At 38.0% G+C, this 18014-nt stretch overlaps 1 protein-coding gene across 1 annotated transcript in view; it reads left to right on the plus strand.

The window, feature by feature from the left end:
• Positions 1–18014, plus strand: part of LOC136883059 (uncharacterized) — a 106168-nt gene that overhangs the window by 32179 nt on the left and 55975 nt on the right. Inside the window, exons 8-10 of the mRNA XM_067155206.2 lie at positions 7404–7581; positions 10177–10347; positions 17411–17520. Coding sequence (XP_067011307.1) covers positions 7404–7581; positions 10177–10347; positions 17411–17520 — 459 coding nt within the window. The remainder of the gene's footprint in view (positions 1–7403; positions 7582–10176; positions 10348–17410; positions 17521–18014) is intronic.

An 18014-nucleotide genomic window follows, 5' to 3' on the forward strand; every position in this document is an offset into this window, starting at 1 on the left:
CAAGATTTCCAGAAGCTGACTATGAACCAGAGACCAAATTACAATGGAAGATTAAGAAAGGAAGGGATTTTACCATCATGCTGGGCGCTTTTGTGTCCAATGTGTTTTATTTTATTGGATGCGAGAATTGAAAACTACTTGTGGTCGATTGTCGTTTGGCTTGGCGTTACTAGATTTTTCGAAGAGTTTGGCTAATCAAAGTTGCTGAACTGAAAGAAGTTTTCACGGGAAACTGACAAAGTTTCCCCTGTAAAACTGAACACAAAGTATCAAGATTTTGAACTTGCGTACTGATAATTAATGTCTGATGCCGGTTTCGTGGTCTAACTTGCCTGCCTCTCATCTGGAGGGCCCAGGTTCGATTCCTGGCCAGGTCAGGCATTTTTACCTGGATATAAGGGCTGGTTCCAGGTCCACTCAGCCTGCGTGATTACCTTTAATTGAGGAGCTATCTAATGGTGAGACGGCGACCCCGGTCTAGGTAGATAGGAACAATGGCTGAAAGGATTCGTCACACTGACCATGCGTCACCTCGTAATCTGCAGGCCTTTGAGCTGAGCAGCGGTCGCTTGGCAGGCAAAGGCCCAGTGGGTCCGTAGTTTGGTTTGGTTTAGGAGTGTTGTAAGATTATAATTCTACATATTTCATTTTTGTGATGTTTAGCCAAATTGTTGATGGCTTTCATTCATTCCCGGATTTTCTGTTTTCCCATGTTGTATGTCTATTTTAATGGTCCTCCAAAAATGGAGAATTGAGATTCCACTGTATTTAAAATAACTTGTCCTAACTGATTCATCATTGCCGAGCCAAAACTACTGGACATAAAGAAATGACATTTTGAGGATACATTTATATTATAGTGTAAGTGCTCGCTAAGGAAGGATTTTTGGGTGGTTGAAGTGTGGGATGTTCTTTCATGTTGCCTTCCATGCATCACCGATCTTAAATCCTTTGAGCTGGCTAATAGTCCAGAATAGTTTTCTTAACATAAGGCGAAGAGCTGGTGCATTGAACACAGTTTCTTGGATGGTTAGCTGTTGCAGGAACTTCAGGTTACTGTATTTCTCCCATTTATGAATTGCTGTTGGATGGCATCTCAGCTATGGAGTGGCGGATATTCGTCATGGTATGAAACCAAGGAAGTGAGGATAGTTATTAATGGGATATAAAACCGATACCAGTAAAATTATTGTTAAAGATAGGAAGAGGAGTGATGAAAAATTCTTCTTTTGTAGTTAAACCTAGGATTGATATGCAGCAGCTCTCTAGGCTTCTTAATCTTCAGCAGATCAGTTCAGCACAGTGTGTGTGGCATTTGGTATCTTTTATGACCTGATCAATGTACTTCAATTGTGGTCCTCCTCTGGTGTCTTTGTTCCCTTCCACAATCATCTTAATAAATGTGGTTTGTCACATACAATAAAGCCTTAGATTGTGAGCATAATTCATTCTGTAAACGTGCCTTTAATCTAAAGCATTCTTATATCAAAGTGAATTTTCCCATAAGAAGACGTTTCTGCGTGGGACAGGGAAAGAGAATGGGTTACGGGGAAAAACGTACTAATGAATACACAAATATAAAAACTATCCAACAGGAATATGTAAACACTTGATATGTTTTTTCCAATATACATGCATTTTACGTTGTGTATATATCGGTACAATGAAAATTACAGGCCATCTACCGTTTCTAAAGATGAGACGAGAGCATTAAAAGGCGTGGGCTAATTAAATAATAACAGTGTATTAAAAGGTGTGCAAAAAAGCCGGACAACAAATATGAAAATATATGCACTGGGGCCCATGAAAGTATCAAAGTATTATTGCAGATCACACTCTTTATAAAACAAATGTTAGATGTTGGACTAGTGGGTTATTAAACATTCTTTTCTGGTCACACTTTTCGACCATGAATTATTTGGAAGTTAAACTCGTCCATGTGCGAGAGAAATGGAGAGAATTACTTGGACTACCATTTAGAATTTGACTACACTTCAATTTGTTTCCATTGACTTGGGTTGAAACTTGAAGGTGCAAGTTTCAACATAATGCGCCACTGGTGAAAGATGTAGATGCCAGTCCATTTCCTGGATTTTAATTTTATCTTCATTGTTATAGTAAGCGATTTCTCAAATTTTTCATTATCCATAACTGGGCTTCCACAAGACAAATAAACATCATGCTAGTCAACTTCACATGATTATGATACTTATCTGTAGGTAGGCTATCACTCGACAAATATTCGCTACCCTTCACTATATCACTCAACACAGAATTAATTTCTAACTTCTGAATGGAATGCAAAATACAAGCACAAACAGGCTTACTGGGTTATTCAGCAATATCACTGAAAACCGGCCAGCAAGTTCAGGAATTCAAGTTTATTTTCTGTTTTTGTGCAACTTTCTCCAACCTTTGGTGAGGGCTCTTGTTTGTGTTGGAAATCATGTTCCTTTCACAAAGGATGACAAAGTACATTTTTTAGGTTAGTAAAAATGTGATCATACTAAGCAGTAACAGTGAAAAATTGTGACACGATAAGTGAGGTATTTTTATATAGATATAATACGGCGTGAATCGGCACTTCGAATTTCCGATGTGCTAAGCAAGAAAACATCTTAATAAGGAACATGCTAATGAGATTTGATTGATATAAAGTTATCCACACAAGAAGCAACTTTCTTACATTTTCTAGAACACATGGCCATTGCTTGGATGTTCTCACAACTTATTTTGCTGGATGTCCAGATCCTTTAATTCTTCCTTAATATTGTTCAATTACTTGATGTAGACTTTGTGTAAAATTCATGATATCGGATATATGCACACCTTGTTCATACTTCTCGAAGGTCGTAATCATTCTAATCATCTTTTCTTACCGCCTTCCTCTTCAAGCTTTTTCGTCCTGGGGCCCATTGGGCTACTAAATATAACAGTCACTACACTTGGACACAAATAACTTACGGGTTCACTTGATTACAACGCTGCAACTTACAGTAGAGTATGTATACGCTATGTCGACTATGTGAGCGAGGCACGGTGATGCTCAGCAGACAGATTAGTACTACTTGTAGTGTAAATCCTTGCTCGTTTATCAAGTTAGAATTCATTTAAGAGTTTTGCTCGTCTTGCCAAACACTCGCAAACCAAGTTGCTCACAGTCCAACGTTTTACTGTAAGGTGCATGATTCAGACATTCCTTCTCATTGTCCTCATAACCCACAAGAATGAGGTGCCCAATCCAAACATTCCTTCTCTTTGTTTTCATAACTCACAGGAATAAGGTACTCGACCCAGATGTTCCTTCTTTTCATTATATCCTACAGGAATAGCTTCTGGTCCTCATCCCTTGGACAAAAATTTTTTTTTTTGCTAGTTTCTTTATGTCGCACCGACACAGATAGGTCTTATGGCGATGATGGGATGGAAAAGGGCTAGGAGTTGGAAGGAAGCGGCCGTGGCCTTAATTAAGGTACAGCCCCAGTATTTGCCTGGTGTGAAAATGGGAAACCACGGAAAACCATTTTAAGGGCTGCTGACAGTGGGGTTCGAACCTACTATCTCCCGAATACTGGATATTGGACGCACTTACGCGACTGCAGCTATTGAGCTCGGTGGACGAAAAATTACATAACCCCCTTAATTTCTTGAAGAGAAAAATAGAAAAAAAAGAAAAAGGCTTGCATGTTGGACCCTCCTAAATGAAATACAGAAATACTGCTACTCCTTTGACAGTGAGAAAGTGTTTTAGGCTATAAAAAGCACATTCCTGGAGGGTAACAATAACTAGCTTTTCCACGCCTATAAACCACATTCCTAAGAATACCTCAAGCTTCCCCATTGCAGTCTTGTCAATATGGGGGTAATTATAGTTTCGAAGTTTTTCAGGGAACATTTGTAAAGTGACCACCAGTGAAATCTTCCATCATGAGTACTGGTGGACTTACGAGCTTTACAGTGATTTTTAATTGTATTTAAATTGAATGTTCTAGCCAGCAGATCTGATGTGTGGGCTGCAAGTCATAAATTCGCTGTTTAACTGAATTTGATTAGATGTTGGTGAAATCAGAACGAAAAATTACTGGCCTCGAAAAGAGTACCAAGTTGTTCGATGGGGCACAGTTTGAAAAGAATGCGAGAGTGGGTAAGGAAGTGTCAAGTGTGGGTGTAGGAAGCCAGAAACAATGGCAGCAGTATGTCACACGATATGCTGCAAGTAAAAGCATGTGGAATTGCTAAGAATAAGGGAATTGATGGAACCCAGCTTGAAGCAAGTAGAAATTCATGTTAAGGAAATCTAAGTTTGAGGATGTGTTCTTCACTGTATCAGTGATTGGGTTACGTAGCGCATTCCTATATACAAAATGTCACTGTAAAATTTGTCACAAATGGAACATAATAATAGCTTTTACACAAATTAAGTCTAAAATCTGCGGTAAATTAAGAAATATTTTTGGAGAATATTATGTATACCTACTTTACTACGTTACAAGTACTTTTGGTGCTACGCTTACAATAACACACGTATGTGTTTTGTTTGTCTTACACTTGCAACAGTTTCATGTGTGATGTCTGTGTTCACTGAAGTTCTTTGCTTTTGTTTCATTGCTTCAGTTCTCAATTCACGATAGTGCTGTAAAGGAAGAAAAATGACATCATTTCTTGAATTGTATCACGATATGCAAGATTTACAATAGAGTAAAATAATATATTATTATTGGTCCACCTTTTCAATACAAAATGAAAATAGTTAAATTACATAGGGACTAGTTTCGACCTAGTAATAGGTCATCATCAGCCTGAAGTAAATTAAAGCGTAAATATCGAAGAAAACATAAACAATGTAAACACAAGTATTGTCTTTTAAAAGGTACATACCATGTGGGAAATTGAGTAGCAATATATTAAAAAAATAATAACTCTTCCAATTGACGAAGCACTGAGCGGAAGTTATGTAAAGTTTGGTGCGCCATATATCATAAAAGTCCAGTGTGCATTAAATGATGTTATAAAGAAGAATTATCAGGTGAATGCTGGCGTCTTGAGTTTGCTGTTGTATATTCGAAGAAGTTACGTCATTTTTTAAGGTATTGATAGACGTCAAAATACATCCATGTTTACAACAGCAAACTCAAGAAGCCAGCATTCAACTGACAATTCTTCTTTATAACATCATTTAATGCACACTGGACTTTTATGACATACGGCGCACTGAACTTTACATAACTTCCACTCAGTGTTTCGTCAATTGGAAGAGTTATTATTTTTTTAAATATATTGCTACTCAATTTCCCACATGGTATGTACCTTTAAAAAGACTGTACTTGTGTTTACGTTGTTTATGTTTTCTTCGATATTTACGCTTTAATTTACTTCAGGCTGATGATGACCTATTACTAGGTCGAAACTAGTCCCTATGTAATTTAACTATTTTCATTTTGTATTGAAAAGGTCGACCAATAATAATATATTATTTTACTCTATTGTAATCACAGTTCAATACGGATCTATCATTATGAAACTTATTTCTTTTAATGCAAGATTTAATTGGTGACAAAAAGCTATGGCCAATGTACATAAGAAGAAATCTGTGAATTAGTCAACTGAAATACAGAGACAGATTACCGATCACAGTGGTTTCTTTTTTTTTGGAAATGGTTGTCCTATGGACTTTTTCATAGAGTTTCTGAAAGATTGTAGATGAAAGAGTAACGTCCTAACTCCTAAGAAAATAGCGAAATTAATAGGAATCTGGAAATGGTTGGAGAAATGTGTTGAACAAAAAAAGGATGGATATATTGAGGAAAAGAACATATTATGATATATCGTTAGGGCGAGTTGTGGACTTGTGCCCTAACTGATTCATTAAGTGATTTATTGGTCGAGGGATCATGCTATTTTCCTTCAAACAAAAATAAAAAATATTTATTGGTCCAGGGATCAAGGAACGAAAAAACATCTTGAATGCTGTTGACCTCCATTTTGCTGTTTGAACTGGCCGCGCTAGTCATATGGACAAAGATAATGAGAATCCACAGACATAGCACTCCTATTCCTCTGTGCTAGCCCTGGACCTCAAGATATTAAAAAAAAGACAGCACCAGCAGCGGAATACGACATAAAGGAGTCCTGTCTACAGGCCGTAAGTATGTATTCATATTTCTCTAATAACGACAGTATTTCTTAATTTACCGCAGATTTTTCACTTCATTTGTGTAAAAGCAATTATTATGTTCCATTTGTGACAAATTCTACAGTGACATTTCGTAGATAGGAATGCGCTACGTAACCCAGCGATTGCCTGAAGAATACTTGGATAAAGTGATAAAATTTCATCAGTTTGTGTTATGACAGTATCAAGAACATAAGTTCCTCCTCTGACAGGTAGGGAACGCTGACCAGACTCCCATTTAGTGTTGAAATATGCATACTGTCCGCAAAACTTTAGTGACACTTCATTTTACGGGGGTGAGGGGCAAGGAGGGAACTAAACTCTTCCAGTAGAACTGCCAACTGAATGGAATTGAAATATGAATTGCATCCATAGTGTGATCGATACGAATTTTCCAAACCCTTATTATCCAAAGCCCACATTTGCCCATGCAGATGTATATATTATGTCTTGTGACATTTTTCTGTATTATCCATAATACTATCAATCATAATGAAATAGTTAGGGTGGGGAGGTGCAGAGAGGTAGGAAATGTTTTAGCTCTTTTAATTGTGGAAACAGATTTTCCAGTGTATGCATCAGATTGTTCATTTGACCTACTTGGGAGCAATAACAACGGTTTATTTTCTTTTTTCTGTATCACACCAGACGTCTACGTCTCCTATTATTTTTCTTCCCTCACTGTGATGTTCTTTTCCAAGTAGGAGTTCTAAGGTATACATGTGATGTACTTGGATTTTCCTCAGCCATTGCAATAGGTTTTAAAAGTTCATTTTTCACCTATATTTCTTTGCTTTATTGTGGAAATAACAATAGTTTTGTGATTACACCACCAGATGTCTTACAATGATGCATAGGTGTCATAGGTTGCCAATCCGTATCTCGAAGATGACCGAGGTCTACCGATTCAGAACTAGGGAGCTGAAGTGTCACTAAACGTTTCGTGGTTTATATATAAGACCCTCCCCAATATCTTGGCTTAAAAAAAAAATTTTAAAAAAAAGCTCTTATATGTGAGTAAATACAGTATATATTACAATAGAAGCTATGAGCTCCAGAATATGGTATTAGGAAGAATGGGTCGTGTATATATTATTTAAAACTTTAAAATCTGAGTTATAAAGATGCATAAATGCATCTCCTGAATGAAAATGTGTAAATGAATCGACAGTGAAGCTTTACAGAATCTTTCATTGATTAATTTGTCAGTGAGTTTATTGCTCTTTTCCAGAATCCTGGATGTGTGGGACATTAGTCGCCCTGCCTTGTTGGCTCTAGGATACGATGTGAAGGTGAGCGATGGTCAACCTTACAGAGATGGCTGGTCTGACAGCCAGATAGAGTGCTCCATCAATGAACGCCTTTCTTCAACCAAAGATGCCTACCAGATCCACATTAACTCAGAGAGGGTAAGTGTTTCTGTGTGGAAGTACTGATTGAAAAGATGTTTGCTGTGGTTTTTGGGTTTTTTTTCACATACTATAATAGTGTTAACTTCCATCAGGCTCTTCTCCCTTTATGTGTGAGGATATGAGCATGTTTCTCTTTGATGTTTGCCTCTCTAATGTTTATTGTTTCCATCCATACAGTGGAAAATTCTTCTCTCTCTCCAGCATGCCTGTGTTGCCTACATTTTGCCTTGTTAATACCATCAATTAGTCAATCTATCATTCAGTCTCCGCTAATCTGCATTTTAGAAATGTCGCCCTGGTGGCAGATTGCCTGTGAATTGTTTACGTAGTTGTTTCTTATATGATTTCAAAGAACTTGGAAATTTATCAAACTTGTGGTAAATTATTTCAATCCCTGATTACTCTTCCTAGAAACAATAATATTTACCCCAGTATGCCCTCTTGATGTCCAACTTTATCTTCATATTATGATCTTTTCTAAACTCCTAACCCTAACCCCATGGCACTACAGCCGTGAAGGGCCTTGGCCTACCAAGCGACTGCTGCTCAGCCCAAAGGCCTGCAGATTGCGAGGTGTTGTGTGGTCAGTACGATGAATCTTCTTGGTCATTTTTCTTGGCTTTCTAGACTGGGGCTGCTATCTCACTGTAGGATAGCTCCTCAATTCTAATCACGTAGGCTGAGTGAACCGTGAACCAGCCCTCAGATCCAGGTAAAAATCCCTGACCTGGCCGGGAATCGAACCCGGGGCCACCGAGCTCGATAGCTGCAGTCGCTTAAGTGCTGCCAGTATCCAGTAATCGGGAGATAGTGGGTTCGAACCCCACTGTCGGCAGCCCTGAAGATGGTTTTCCGTGGTTTTCCCATTTTCACACCAGGTAAATGTTGGGGCTGTACCTTAATTAAGGCCACGGCCGCTTCCTTCCCATTCCTAGGCCTTTCCTCTCCCATCGTCGCCATAAGACCTATCTGTGTCGGTGCGACGTAAATCAAATAGCAAAAAAAAAAAAAAAAGCCCGGGGCCTCCGGGTAAGAGGCAGGCATGCTACCCCTACACCACGGGTCCCGCCTTTCTAAACTCCATTCAAGGTTATTTGTCTACTAATGTCATTCAACGCCATATCTCCACTGACATCCCTGAACATACCACTTGTAATACCAGTATAGTTGGTCCGTTATTGGACATCATACATTTTCCAGCTAACTCGTTCCTGGTTGCCAGCGTTTCACCCCAGTTTGTTAAGTTGGGCTCATCAGTTGGTAAATAGCATAGCTACCAAGACGCATGGCTAGTGCATATCATGGAGGCCACTGCATAGGCTACTTGGAGCCAACGGACCAAGTGGTATTGTAAATTTACTCATTCGGGACAAATATTTCAGGTTCCCTATGTGAATCAACGTCCATATCATCTAATGGCCAGGCAGGCATCAATTTTTGATAATGAGACAGTCTCTCATAGTGTATTGGCACTGCTAGTGGCTTCAAGTAGCCTACGCAGTAGCCTCCATTCATTTTTTGTTTATTCAAAATATTGGCCATCGGCTTCTACGCACCTTTCAGGTAAGTTATGAATATCATGCCAGAAAAACTGTTTTTTGTGGCAAACCATTCGTCGAGCCATTTTCCAACTTACTCGAAATTGCTGAAGAGCTGCTCTGCGAGCGCATGCCCCTTTGATGCGAAGAGGTGATCATCAGATGGCACCATGTTGGGGCAGTATGGCAGGTGCGGAAGGATGTCCCGTCCAAGCGATTTTAAGGTGTCTTTCACTGGTTTTGCTGTATGAGACGGCACATTGTCGTGTAACAAAATCACTTTGCCATGTCTTCTGGCCCATTCGGGTCATCTTTCGATCAATGCATGATTTAAATTAATCATTTGTTATCGATAGTGTTGAGTTTGAGTTGGGTCATCATCCCGTAACGCCTGCAATTGCTTATATTCACACTTTTGTGGTCTACCTGAGCACGCACTGTCTTTCACTTGAAATCACTATGTTTAAATTGTCGAAACAATGTCTTACATCGATGGAGCTTGTTCACGATATGTTTCTACCAGCAAACGATGACTTTCCACAGCCGTTTTCTTTTGATTAAATAAGAAAAGCAGTGCGTGCCACAATTGTTCTTTTTCAGGCACAGACGTCGACATGATCACTGAATGATATAACATAGACATTAGTGTTTGGCGGACTCAACTTGTGTGTGTTGGTATGTTAATGTTAGACAAACAAACTGATGTTTGTGTCAAATTCATACACTGTGTACTGTTCGCTGGCACCATCTTTTAGTGAAACTGGAAAAGACTTATTCATACACCTGGTATGAAGACATGAAGATTGTGTGTATGTCTACCCCTGAGCCATGTTTCCTGATACGGGATTGTGGAGATTGTCCTTGTCCTTTTATATTTTCTATTTCATCCTCTTTCACGCTGCCTTGTCATTGTTTTTATCCTATAGTGTGTTCCTTTCGATGTTCCCATCTTTGGTTAAAGGACTTGATTTGCACTTGTTCGTTCCTTTCCATTACTTGTTTTTTTACGTTTTGTTTGTTGTCATTTTGAGTTACTTGTCGTTATTTCTGGTAGGTACGGATCTGTGCAGAGAGTTTGGCTGGTCTTCATTATGCTGTGTGCACCTTTACACAGCTCCTAAGGCTCAGTTCAGAACTTGTACCTGTGCTCATCGAGGACCATCCGACACTTCACCATCGTGGTGTGCTCTTGGACATCTCACCTCTAGGACGCATTCCTACCATGGTAAGTGTTGTGCGTGTTTTGTACTTTCTTTTAGTGGAACACATTTCTTTTCACTATTGACTTAACCCTTCAAGCTGGTATTAAAAGTTGACCTACAGCGGTAATAAATTTGAGAAAAATACCACAATTTTGCATGCTGTCACAAACAGTGCTATAACTTCTAAACGACTTGTCTGATTTTGTGTAAAATAAGTGGATTATGCAGATGTTGTATTTACATACAAAAAGGTGGCATGCGAAGCAAAAAAAAGAGCCTAATTACCTTCTTGTTGGAATAAAATTCACATCACCAGGTGTCCATGACCACTCGGGTGAGCATTACTTATATTACTATCATTATGTACATCACATGTAATTTCCTGATGTGCACAATCATTATCACTAACACTTTCATTATCACTCGGATTATTCTCCTCACTACTTCCACCTAATATGCATTCGAGAGCTGCATTAGATAAATACAGAGCATGCAAGGATGCCGCCATGTTGTTTATAACGATCAAAACAATCAAAACCATGAAGTTTATATTCTACGATCAGTGATGAAACAAATTCTTTTTACGCCAACACAATACCCCTGCATAGAATGATACCCTGTGCTGCGAGCTGTGCTAAAAGTTCACGTTGACAACCAACAAATGGAACGCAAATGTGCATCTAAAACATCTCTAGCCTAGTCCATGACAGTGTCCCTAGGACGAAAGTTTGGGACAGTCTGGTGCAAAAAGGAATTGGACAGGGATTAATAAAAATGATCATGGCATTGTATAAGGAATGTTGTAGTTGCGTGCAAACACAAGTTGGCAGGACAAGTTGGTTCAAAATAACTAGTGGGCTGAGACAGGGAAGTGTTCTATCACCAATCCTGTTTACAATAGTAATGGATGACATCATGAGAACAGCAAAAGCAGCATATGGAGGAAGAGAAATGAACATGATGTTATTTGCGGATGATATTGTGATTTGGGGTGAAGATGACAGGAAGGTTCAAGAACATTTGAATGTGATGAATGGGAAGATTGAAGAATGTGGATTGAAACTAAGTGTAGAAAAGAGTAAAACTCTTGTTATGACTAGAGGGGAGAAAGAAGGGAAAGGTCAGATTAGACTTGCAGACAAGCCCCTGGAAGTAGTGGAAACATTTAAATATCTGGGGAGTGAATTAATGGAGAATGCTCGACTGGATGCTGAGATTAGTAAAAGGATTCAAGCTGGAAGTTGTTTCTATCATAATGTAAGAAATATGTTATGGGACAAAGATGTGCCAATGGAAGCAAAGGATACTATGTACAAGATGTATTACGTACCCATAACAACTTACGGAGCAGAAACTTGGACAATGACAAAGAAGGATGAGAGTCGAATACAGGCAGCCGAAATGAAATTCTTGAGGAGTATGATACAGAAGAGTAGACGAGACAAAATAAGGAATGAGAAAATCCGGGAAGAAATTGTAGTGGAAAAAATGAATGATAGAATAGAGAAGAGCAGACTAAGATGGTTTGGGCACATAAAGCGAATGAGCAACGAAAGAATGCCAAAAAAGGTGATGGAAATGCAAATCCAAGGAAGGAGAGGCCGTGGATGACCACGATTGAGATGGAAGGATACCATCCAACGCAGCATTATAGAAAGAAACCTGGACTGGGACACAGTGTTGGAGGAGGAGTGGTGGAAAGACCGAAGAAAGTGGAGAGGAACCATATTTGCCCCTACCCGGCTACAGCTGGATAAAGGGAAATGATGATGATGATGATGATGATAATGATGATGACTGTATAATCGGATTAAAGAACAACTTGATCAACAGTTATATGAATACCAGGGAGGCTTCAGACCTTGTAGAAGCTGCTGTGAACAGTTAATAACTTTGAAGCTAGTCATGTCATATTACAGAAAATAAAACAAGCCCCTTTCAATAACATTTATAGATTTCAAGAAAGCTTATGACTCCACCCAGACCATCATTATTAAAAAATGAAGACATTCCGGACTTCACCCAAAGCTAATCAAATTGATTGAACTTACTCTAACTAATACAATTTCTAAAATTAAGTTCAAAGGAGAACTTTCTGAACCATTCTTGGTAACAACTGGTTTAAGACAGGGTGATGGATTGTCACCTTTTCTTTTTAACTGTTCACTAGAGTACATTATGAAGGAATGGTACAAGAACAACTTGAAAAATAAAAAAATTGTAACCCAGAAGGATAAAATACATGTGAACTGTCTAGGATTTGCTGGTTAATGATATTCAAGAAACAATACAACAAATACAATCTTTACAGGAAATAGCTCAAAATATTGGTTTGAAAATTTCATTTGAAAAAACAGAAATTATGCTAACTCAACTTCCGCTTGCAAACAAAATTAAGGTGGGAGACCAAGAAATAAAAATTGTAGAAAAATTTAAATATTTAGGTGAAATAATCACATATAACCTGAACGAGAAGCCAGCATGGCAAAATAGAATAGATAAAATGGTTACAGCACAGCATGTTACCAAAAATACATTTATAATAAAAAGTGTCTCTCAATAGCAACCAAATTGAAACACTCCAAAACAGTCACCCAGCCACAAATTATATATGCAAGTGAAACATTATTCAGAACAGCAAACACAGTTGCAATAGATAGAGTACCCAAGCTAGAAAGGAGAATAGTGAGGACCTGTTTAAATAAAAATTATCAAGTAAACGGAGTCTGGAGACTGGTTTCCAATGAGACAGTTTATAAAGAAATAGAACCTGTGACTAGCACAATGAAAAAGAAACGAATATCATTCTTAGGCCATCAAATACGGTCACCAGAAAATAGAATCAGTAGAAAAATAATAGAAAAATTATGGAAGAGTAAGAATAATATTAGATGCATCACAGAACTTAAAGAAGACATGAGAGAGTTGCATATTACAATAGAAAATTTAAAATACAAAACCAATACACTCAAAATATTGAAAGATAAACACACTAGACTACAGACAAAAATCAACAAGCAGAGAATAGGAAGAGTGATTCCAGAAGCAGAAAGAAAATTACGTTCAGAAAGGATAAAACAGTATTGCGCTGGCAAAAAGAAGAAAAACCTCCATAAACCTGACTAAGTAGTTCTATGTTGGCTAAATTTTTTTTTAAAAAATGAGATAATTGCCTATCAGTGATCTTAGCTATGGCAGTTTGATTATAGTATAGCTGTTCCCCTTGCTACAGATGACAGAACCAAGGTACAGTAAAATCTCGTTAATTCAAAGTCATTGGGACGCAGAAATCAAACTTTTAATTACTTAATTTTGAATTAACCGTCAACTCATAATTCAGAAATGCCAGCCCTTGCCGCACACAAAATATTCTCAGACCCGTTACTGCTTGAAATTAAACCTTGATTCACAGTTTAAACCTTTCAAATACCACAGAAAAAAACTATTTCCAAAATGTATCCAACAAGGTGCATTTACAGTATTAAAAAAAAAAAGCATGATTCCCGTGTGCAGGTGCTTTATTCACTGGATTACTGTACTGCATGTATTTATGTATTTTAGATGCCCTGTACTTGCACAGAAAGTACCCCATGCCCTTGAAACATGGAGGCTTATGGAACTTTCCTGGGCCGATGACTTTCAAAGTTAGGCCCCTTAAAACAACAAGCAAGAACTTTCCTATGATGAGGGGAGAAAGTCTCTTGCATCCCTCTGCTTAGCGACATAGTACAGTGACCCCTACTCTTGTACAATTTCCCGCCTGGCACTTTTTTGCGTTAAAACCATAAGTCCGTTTGGGCTCAGCAAAAAAACAAAAACAATACAGTTTTATCAACTTGAGAATGTTGTTCGGTTCATATGAATTGATTATATGAGCCACACTTTATCAGCAACTGTCGGCATCACCAGTGTTCGTGGATTCTGCTTCTCTGCACACTGCCTGCTACGTGATATTGTGGCGTTCCTTAAAACGTTGAATACAAAATAATTATGATTTCACTCAAACGTAGCTAATATGAAGTATACTGTACACACACTGTAGTGAGTGAAAGTGCAGAAAGCTACCCTTGCACATTCCGGAAGACATGTTCTGTCATGATGCGGATAAATTTTGAATTTAAATTACTCTATAAAATACTTTTTAAAAAATTTAATGCAGTTTTGAATTAAAAGTCTGAATTCCAGGAACAGGACCAACATTACTCTTTGTATTGCGAATTATCCATATTTTGAATTAAAGAATTTAAGTAACATGCAAAACCGTACCTCATGTTTCCAGGAACAAGCGCTCTTCGAATTAGACGGAATTTTGAATTATTGAGGTTCTCCTGTATGACATTTCTGTAAAAGGGTCTATTTCCTGGAGCATGTACATCCTGGTTTTTTGTACAGTGGAAGTTAATTGAGACAAGGTTCTTTTTAAAAAAAGAAATTTCTCTATGGTTGACAACAGTGTGCTTATTCTTAGATCCTGCACCTTCTATGAATTGTTTGTCCGTTAATTGTATAGTAATTACTCTGGGTGATGATTGATTTAAGTTTTAAAAAAATGTATTTCCATATGTTGTATTTTCAAGAAATTTTGAGGTTATCCTGTGAGATACGCAATATCCATCTTCAAAGAAGTACACTGCGATTGTAGCATTATTGAAGAATACGTCTGTGAAACAAAGAGAGAGACAGCTACTAAATTATGTGATGGTATGGGCACTGTAAATCAAAATATTCAGTGGCACAAATAGGTTGGTTCAGTTTCACCTGAGAAAAAAGGTAAACTGTGGCAAGAAACAAAATAAGTCAAATTTTATGACAGTTCTCTTAGCAGAAGAAGCAAGTTAAACCCCAGTCTCACAACTGTGGACTTTGCTTGCAATTTGGGCAACAGTGGAAAGAATCTGCATGTGTTCACGGAGACTTCCAACAGGTGGAAGAAATGCCCTCAAACCTTGAGAGAAACACCTTCTTGTGGACACAGTCATCAGAATTGGACAATAGAATACTGGAGGAAAGATCTTTTTTCAGATGAAAGTCTCTTTAAAGTGCAGGGGCAGAAGGTTCAATGTGTATGCCGAGTGAAGAATGAGTCAACAAATTCAGCACATTTGCTACAGACCATAAAACACCCTGTGAAAAGATGTGGGAATCTTAGTGCCATTTGATGCAAAGTGACCAGTACATTGAAATACTGGAAAGGAGAGTCCTTTGTGAACTGCAGAAAAGGTTTCTGGTTGGTAAGAGAATTTATCAGCAAACTGTGGGTCTTTGTCTCACTTCAAAGAAAGAGTGAAGAAATTCTTCAATGATAAAATTATTCATGTGCTGGAGTGGCCAGGAAACTCCTCTGACATTAACTCCATAGAAAAAAATAATCAGCTCTTTGCAAAAGTATACTCATGAAACGTGCTTGTTCCACAAAAATTTGCATGGTGGAGTCCCTAATTGGAGTGCGGTATCATGACAATGAACTTAAAAAATATGTGCTCATAGCTTGTAGAATCTATGCCAAATCATGTAAGATAAATATACAACGGGTGATGGTTTGGTCCACCATGTCAATATTTGATCAAGTTCCTAATTTTGTACAATTATTTCATTCGTACATGTTTCGGGAGCCCCAACTCCATCAGTGATTTCTACCCCATAAAGCAAAATTCTCCATGTCTTAAGATCTAACATCATTCAGCTATACATTCAGCTTTATGAGGTAGAAATCGCTGATGATGGGAGTTGGGGCTCCTGAAACATGTGCGAGTGAAATAATTGTACAAAATTAGGAACTTGATAACATATTGACAGGGTGGACGAAACCATCACCCCTTGTATATTTATATGAACTTAGTCTATACAGACCAATTAAGCACTGAAAGTGGTCAAATTTGTCAAATCCGAATCATGTAATGCAACTTATAAAACTTAAAGGAGGACATATTAACTATTCAGAAAGATTAAAGATATGTAATATATGAAAAAATAAGTGTGAATATTAATCTAGTGTTCTGATTAATTTGTATGGGATTGTATATTTTATAGAGAAATAAGAAATTTGGCTACCTCAGCTTTTGCTATTATATAAAATTCTATTTTACATTCTTCATATAAGCTATTAGTACAGTTGGATCACCACACCCGAAGGCATTTTAGAGCTACTTCCAGTAGTTGATCAGCCACTCCTAAAATTGAGTACATATGCCTTTTACAGCTATCCATTACCCGGGAACAGATGCTGCTAGGCGGGTTTCTTTACCAATGCTTACACTGGCTGTATGTTCTTTTCCAGTATTGTAGTGGAATAAGAATACTCTGATCGATGACAAAAAGAAACGCGGCCAAATATAGGCAGTAAAGGTGAAATTCTTGCAAAGTATGGTACAGAAGACATAAAGAGACAAACTGAGGAATGAGGAAACAGGAAAAGAAATTAAAATGGAAAAGTTAAGTGATTTAAGTGAGAAAAGCAGGCTTAGTTGGTTTTGACATGTTAAGAGAATGAATCCAATATTCGGGAGATATTAGGTTCAAACCCCACTCTTGGCGGCCCTGAAAATGGTTTTCTGTGGTTTCCCACTTTCACACCAGACAAATTGTGGAGCTGTACCTTAATTAAGGCCATGGCTGCTTCTTTCCCACTCCTAATTCTTTCCTGTTCTCTTGTTGCCATGAGACCTATCCGTGTCGGAGCAACGTAAAGCAACTTATATATATTAAAAAAAAAAAGAAGAGAATAAATGATGAAAGAATGAGAGAACAGGCAATGGAAAGGCAAATCAAGGGAAACGAGGGTGAGGATGATGAAGACTGAGGTGGATGAATTTAGTCCATATCAGCATAAGACAACAGAACCTGGATTGGAACAGAGTGTTGGGTGGGGAAAGATAGAAGAAAATAGAGAGGAACCATATTCGCCTCCAGTTGGCTGTAGCGGGAAGTGGGAGATGATGATGTATATTTGTAGAAAAATCGTCTTGTGGAATTATTTTTTGGACTGTAAAACGTGTCTCTAAATGTGAATAGATCACTAGGGTTCTGTTGTTCACACTTTTCATTTTTTTATTTTAAGAGAACTGTGTTTGATTTATCTCTCTTCAGGAATATCTATTCCATATGATCAGCCTGTGGTCTTCCATGAAAGCAAGTCACCTTCACCTGTACACAAGACTGGTTCGTAGCACAGATTGGCAGCTCTGTTTCTCTAGTCGGTTAGTATTACTTCTCTCTAGAACATTCTTGTATATTGTAACTAATATTGTGCTATAGTTTTGTAATTTTTTGAAAAGTATTTTGGAATTTGTTTATATTAGGCATTCTGTTTGTTTTCTTAAGAAAACTACTTGACTCCATCCATGAACACATGGACAGTTAGCTAGTCAGACATTGTTTTTTTTTACTCTGTCAGTCATTCACCTGGTTTGCTCAAATTGCATGATATGTAGGTTGGCTACGGAACAATAAATTTTGATTTTTGGAACAGGAATTGTCATATGTGTATAGTAGACAGTATCTCAAAACAAATGGAATGTCTGGTAGTCTGGACTTAAGAAGGTTTCAGAGGCAAAAGGATGCTTGTAAGACCGAGCGAGTTGGCTGCATGGTTAGGGGCGCGCAGCTTTAAGCTTGCATTTGGTAAATATTGAGTTCGAACCCCACTGTCGGTGGCACCGAAGATGGTTTTTCATGGTTACCCATTTTTACA

The sequence above is a fragment of the Anabrus simplex genome, chromosome 11 (genome assembly GCF_040414725.1).
Source record: "Anabrus simplex isolate iqAnaSimp1 chromosome 11, ASM4041472v1, whole genome shotgun sequence".
Classification (NCBI taxonomy): Eukaryota; Metazoa; Arthropoda; class Insecta; order Orthoptera; family Tettigoniidae; genus Anabrus; species Anabrus simplex.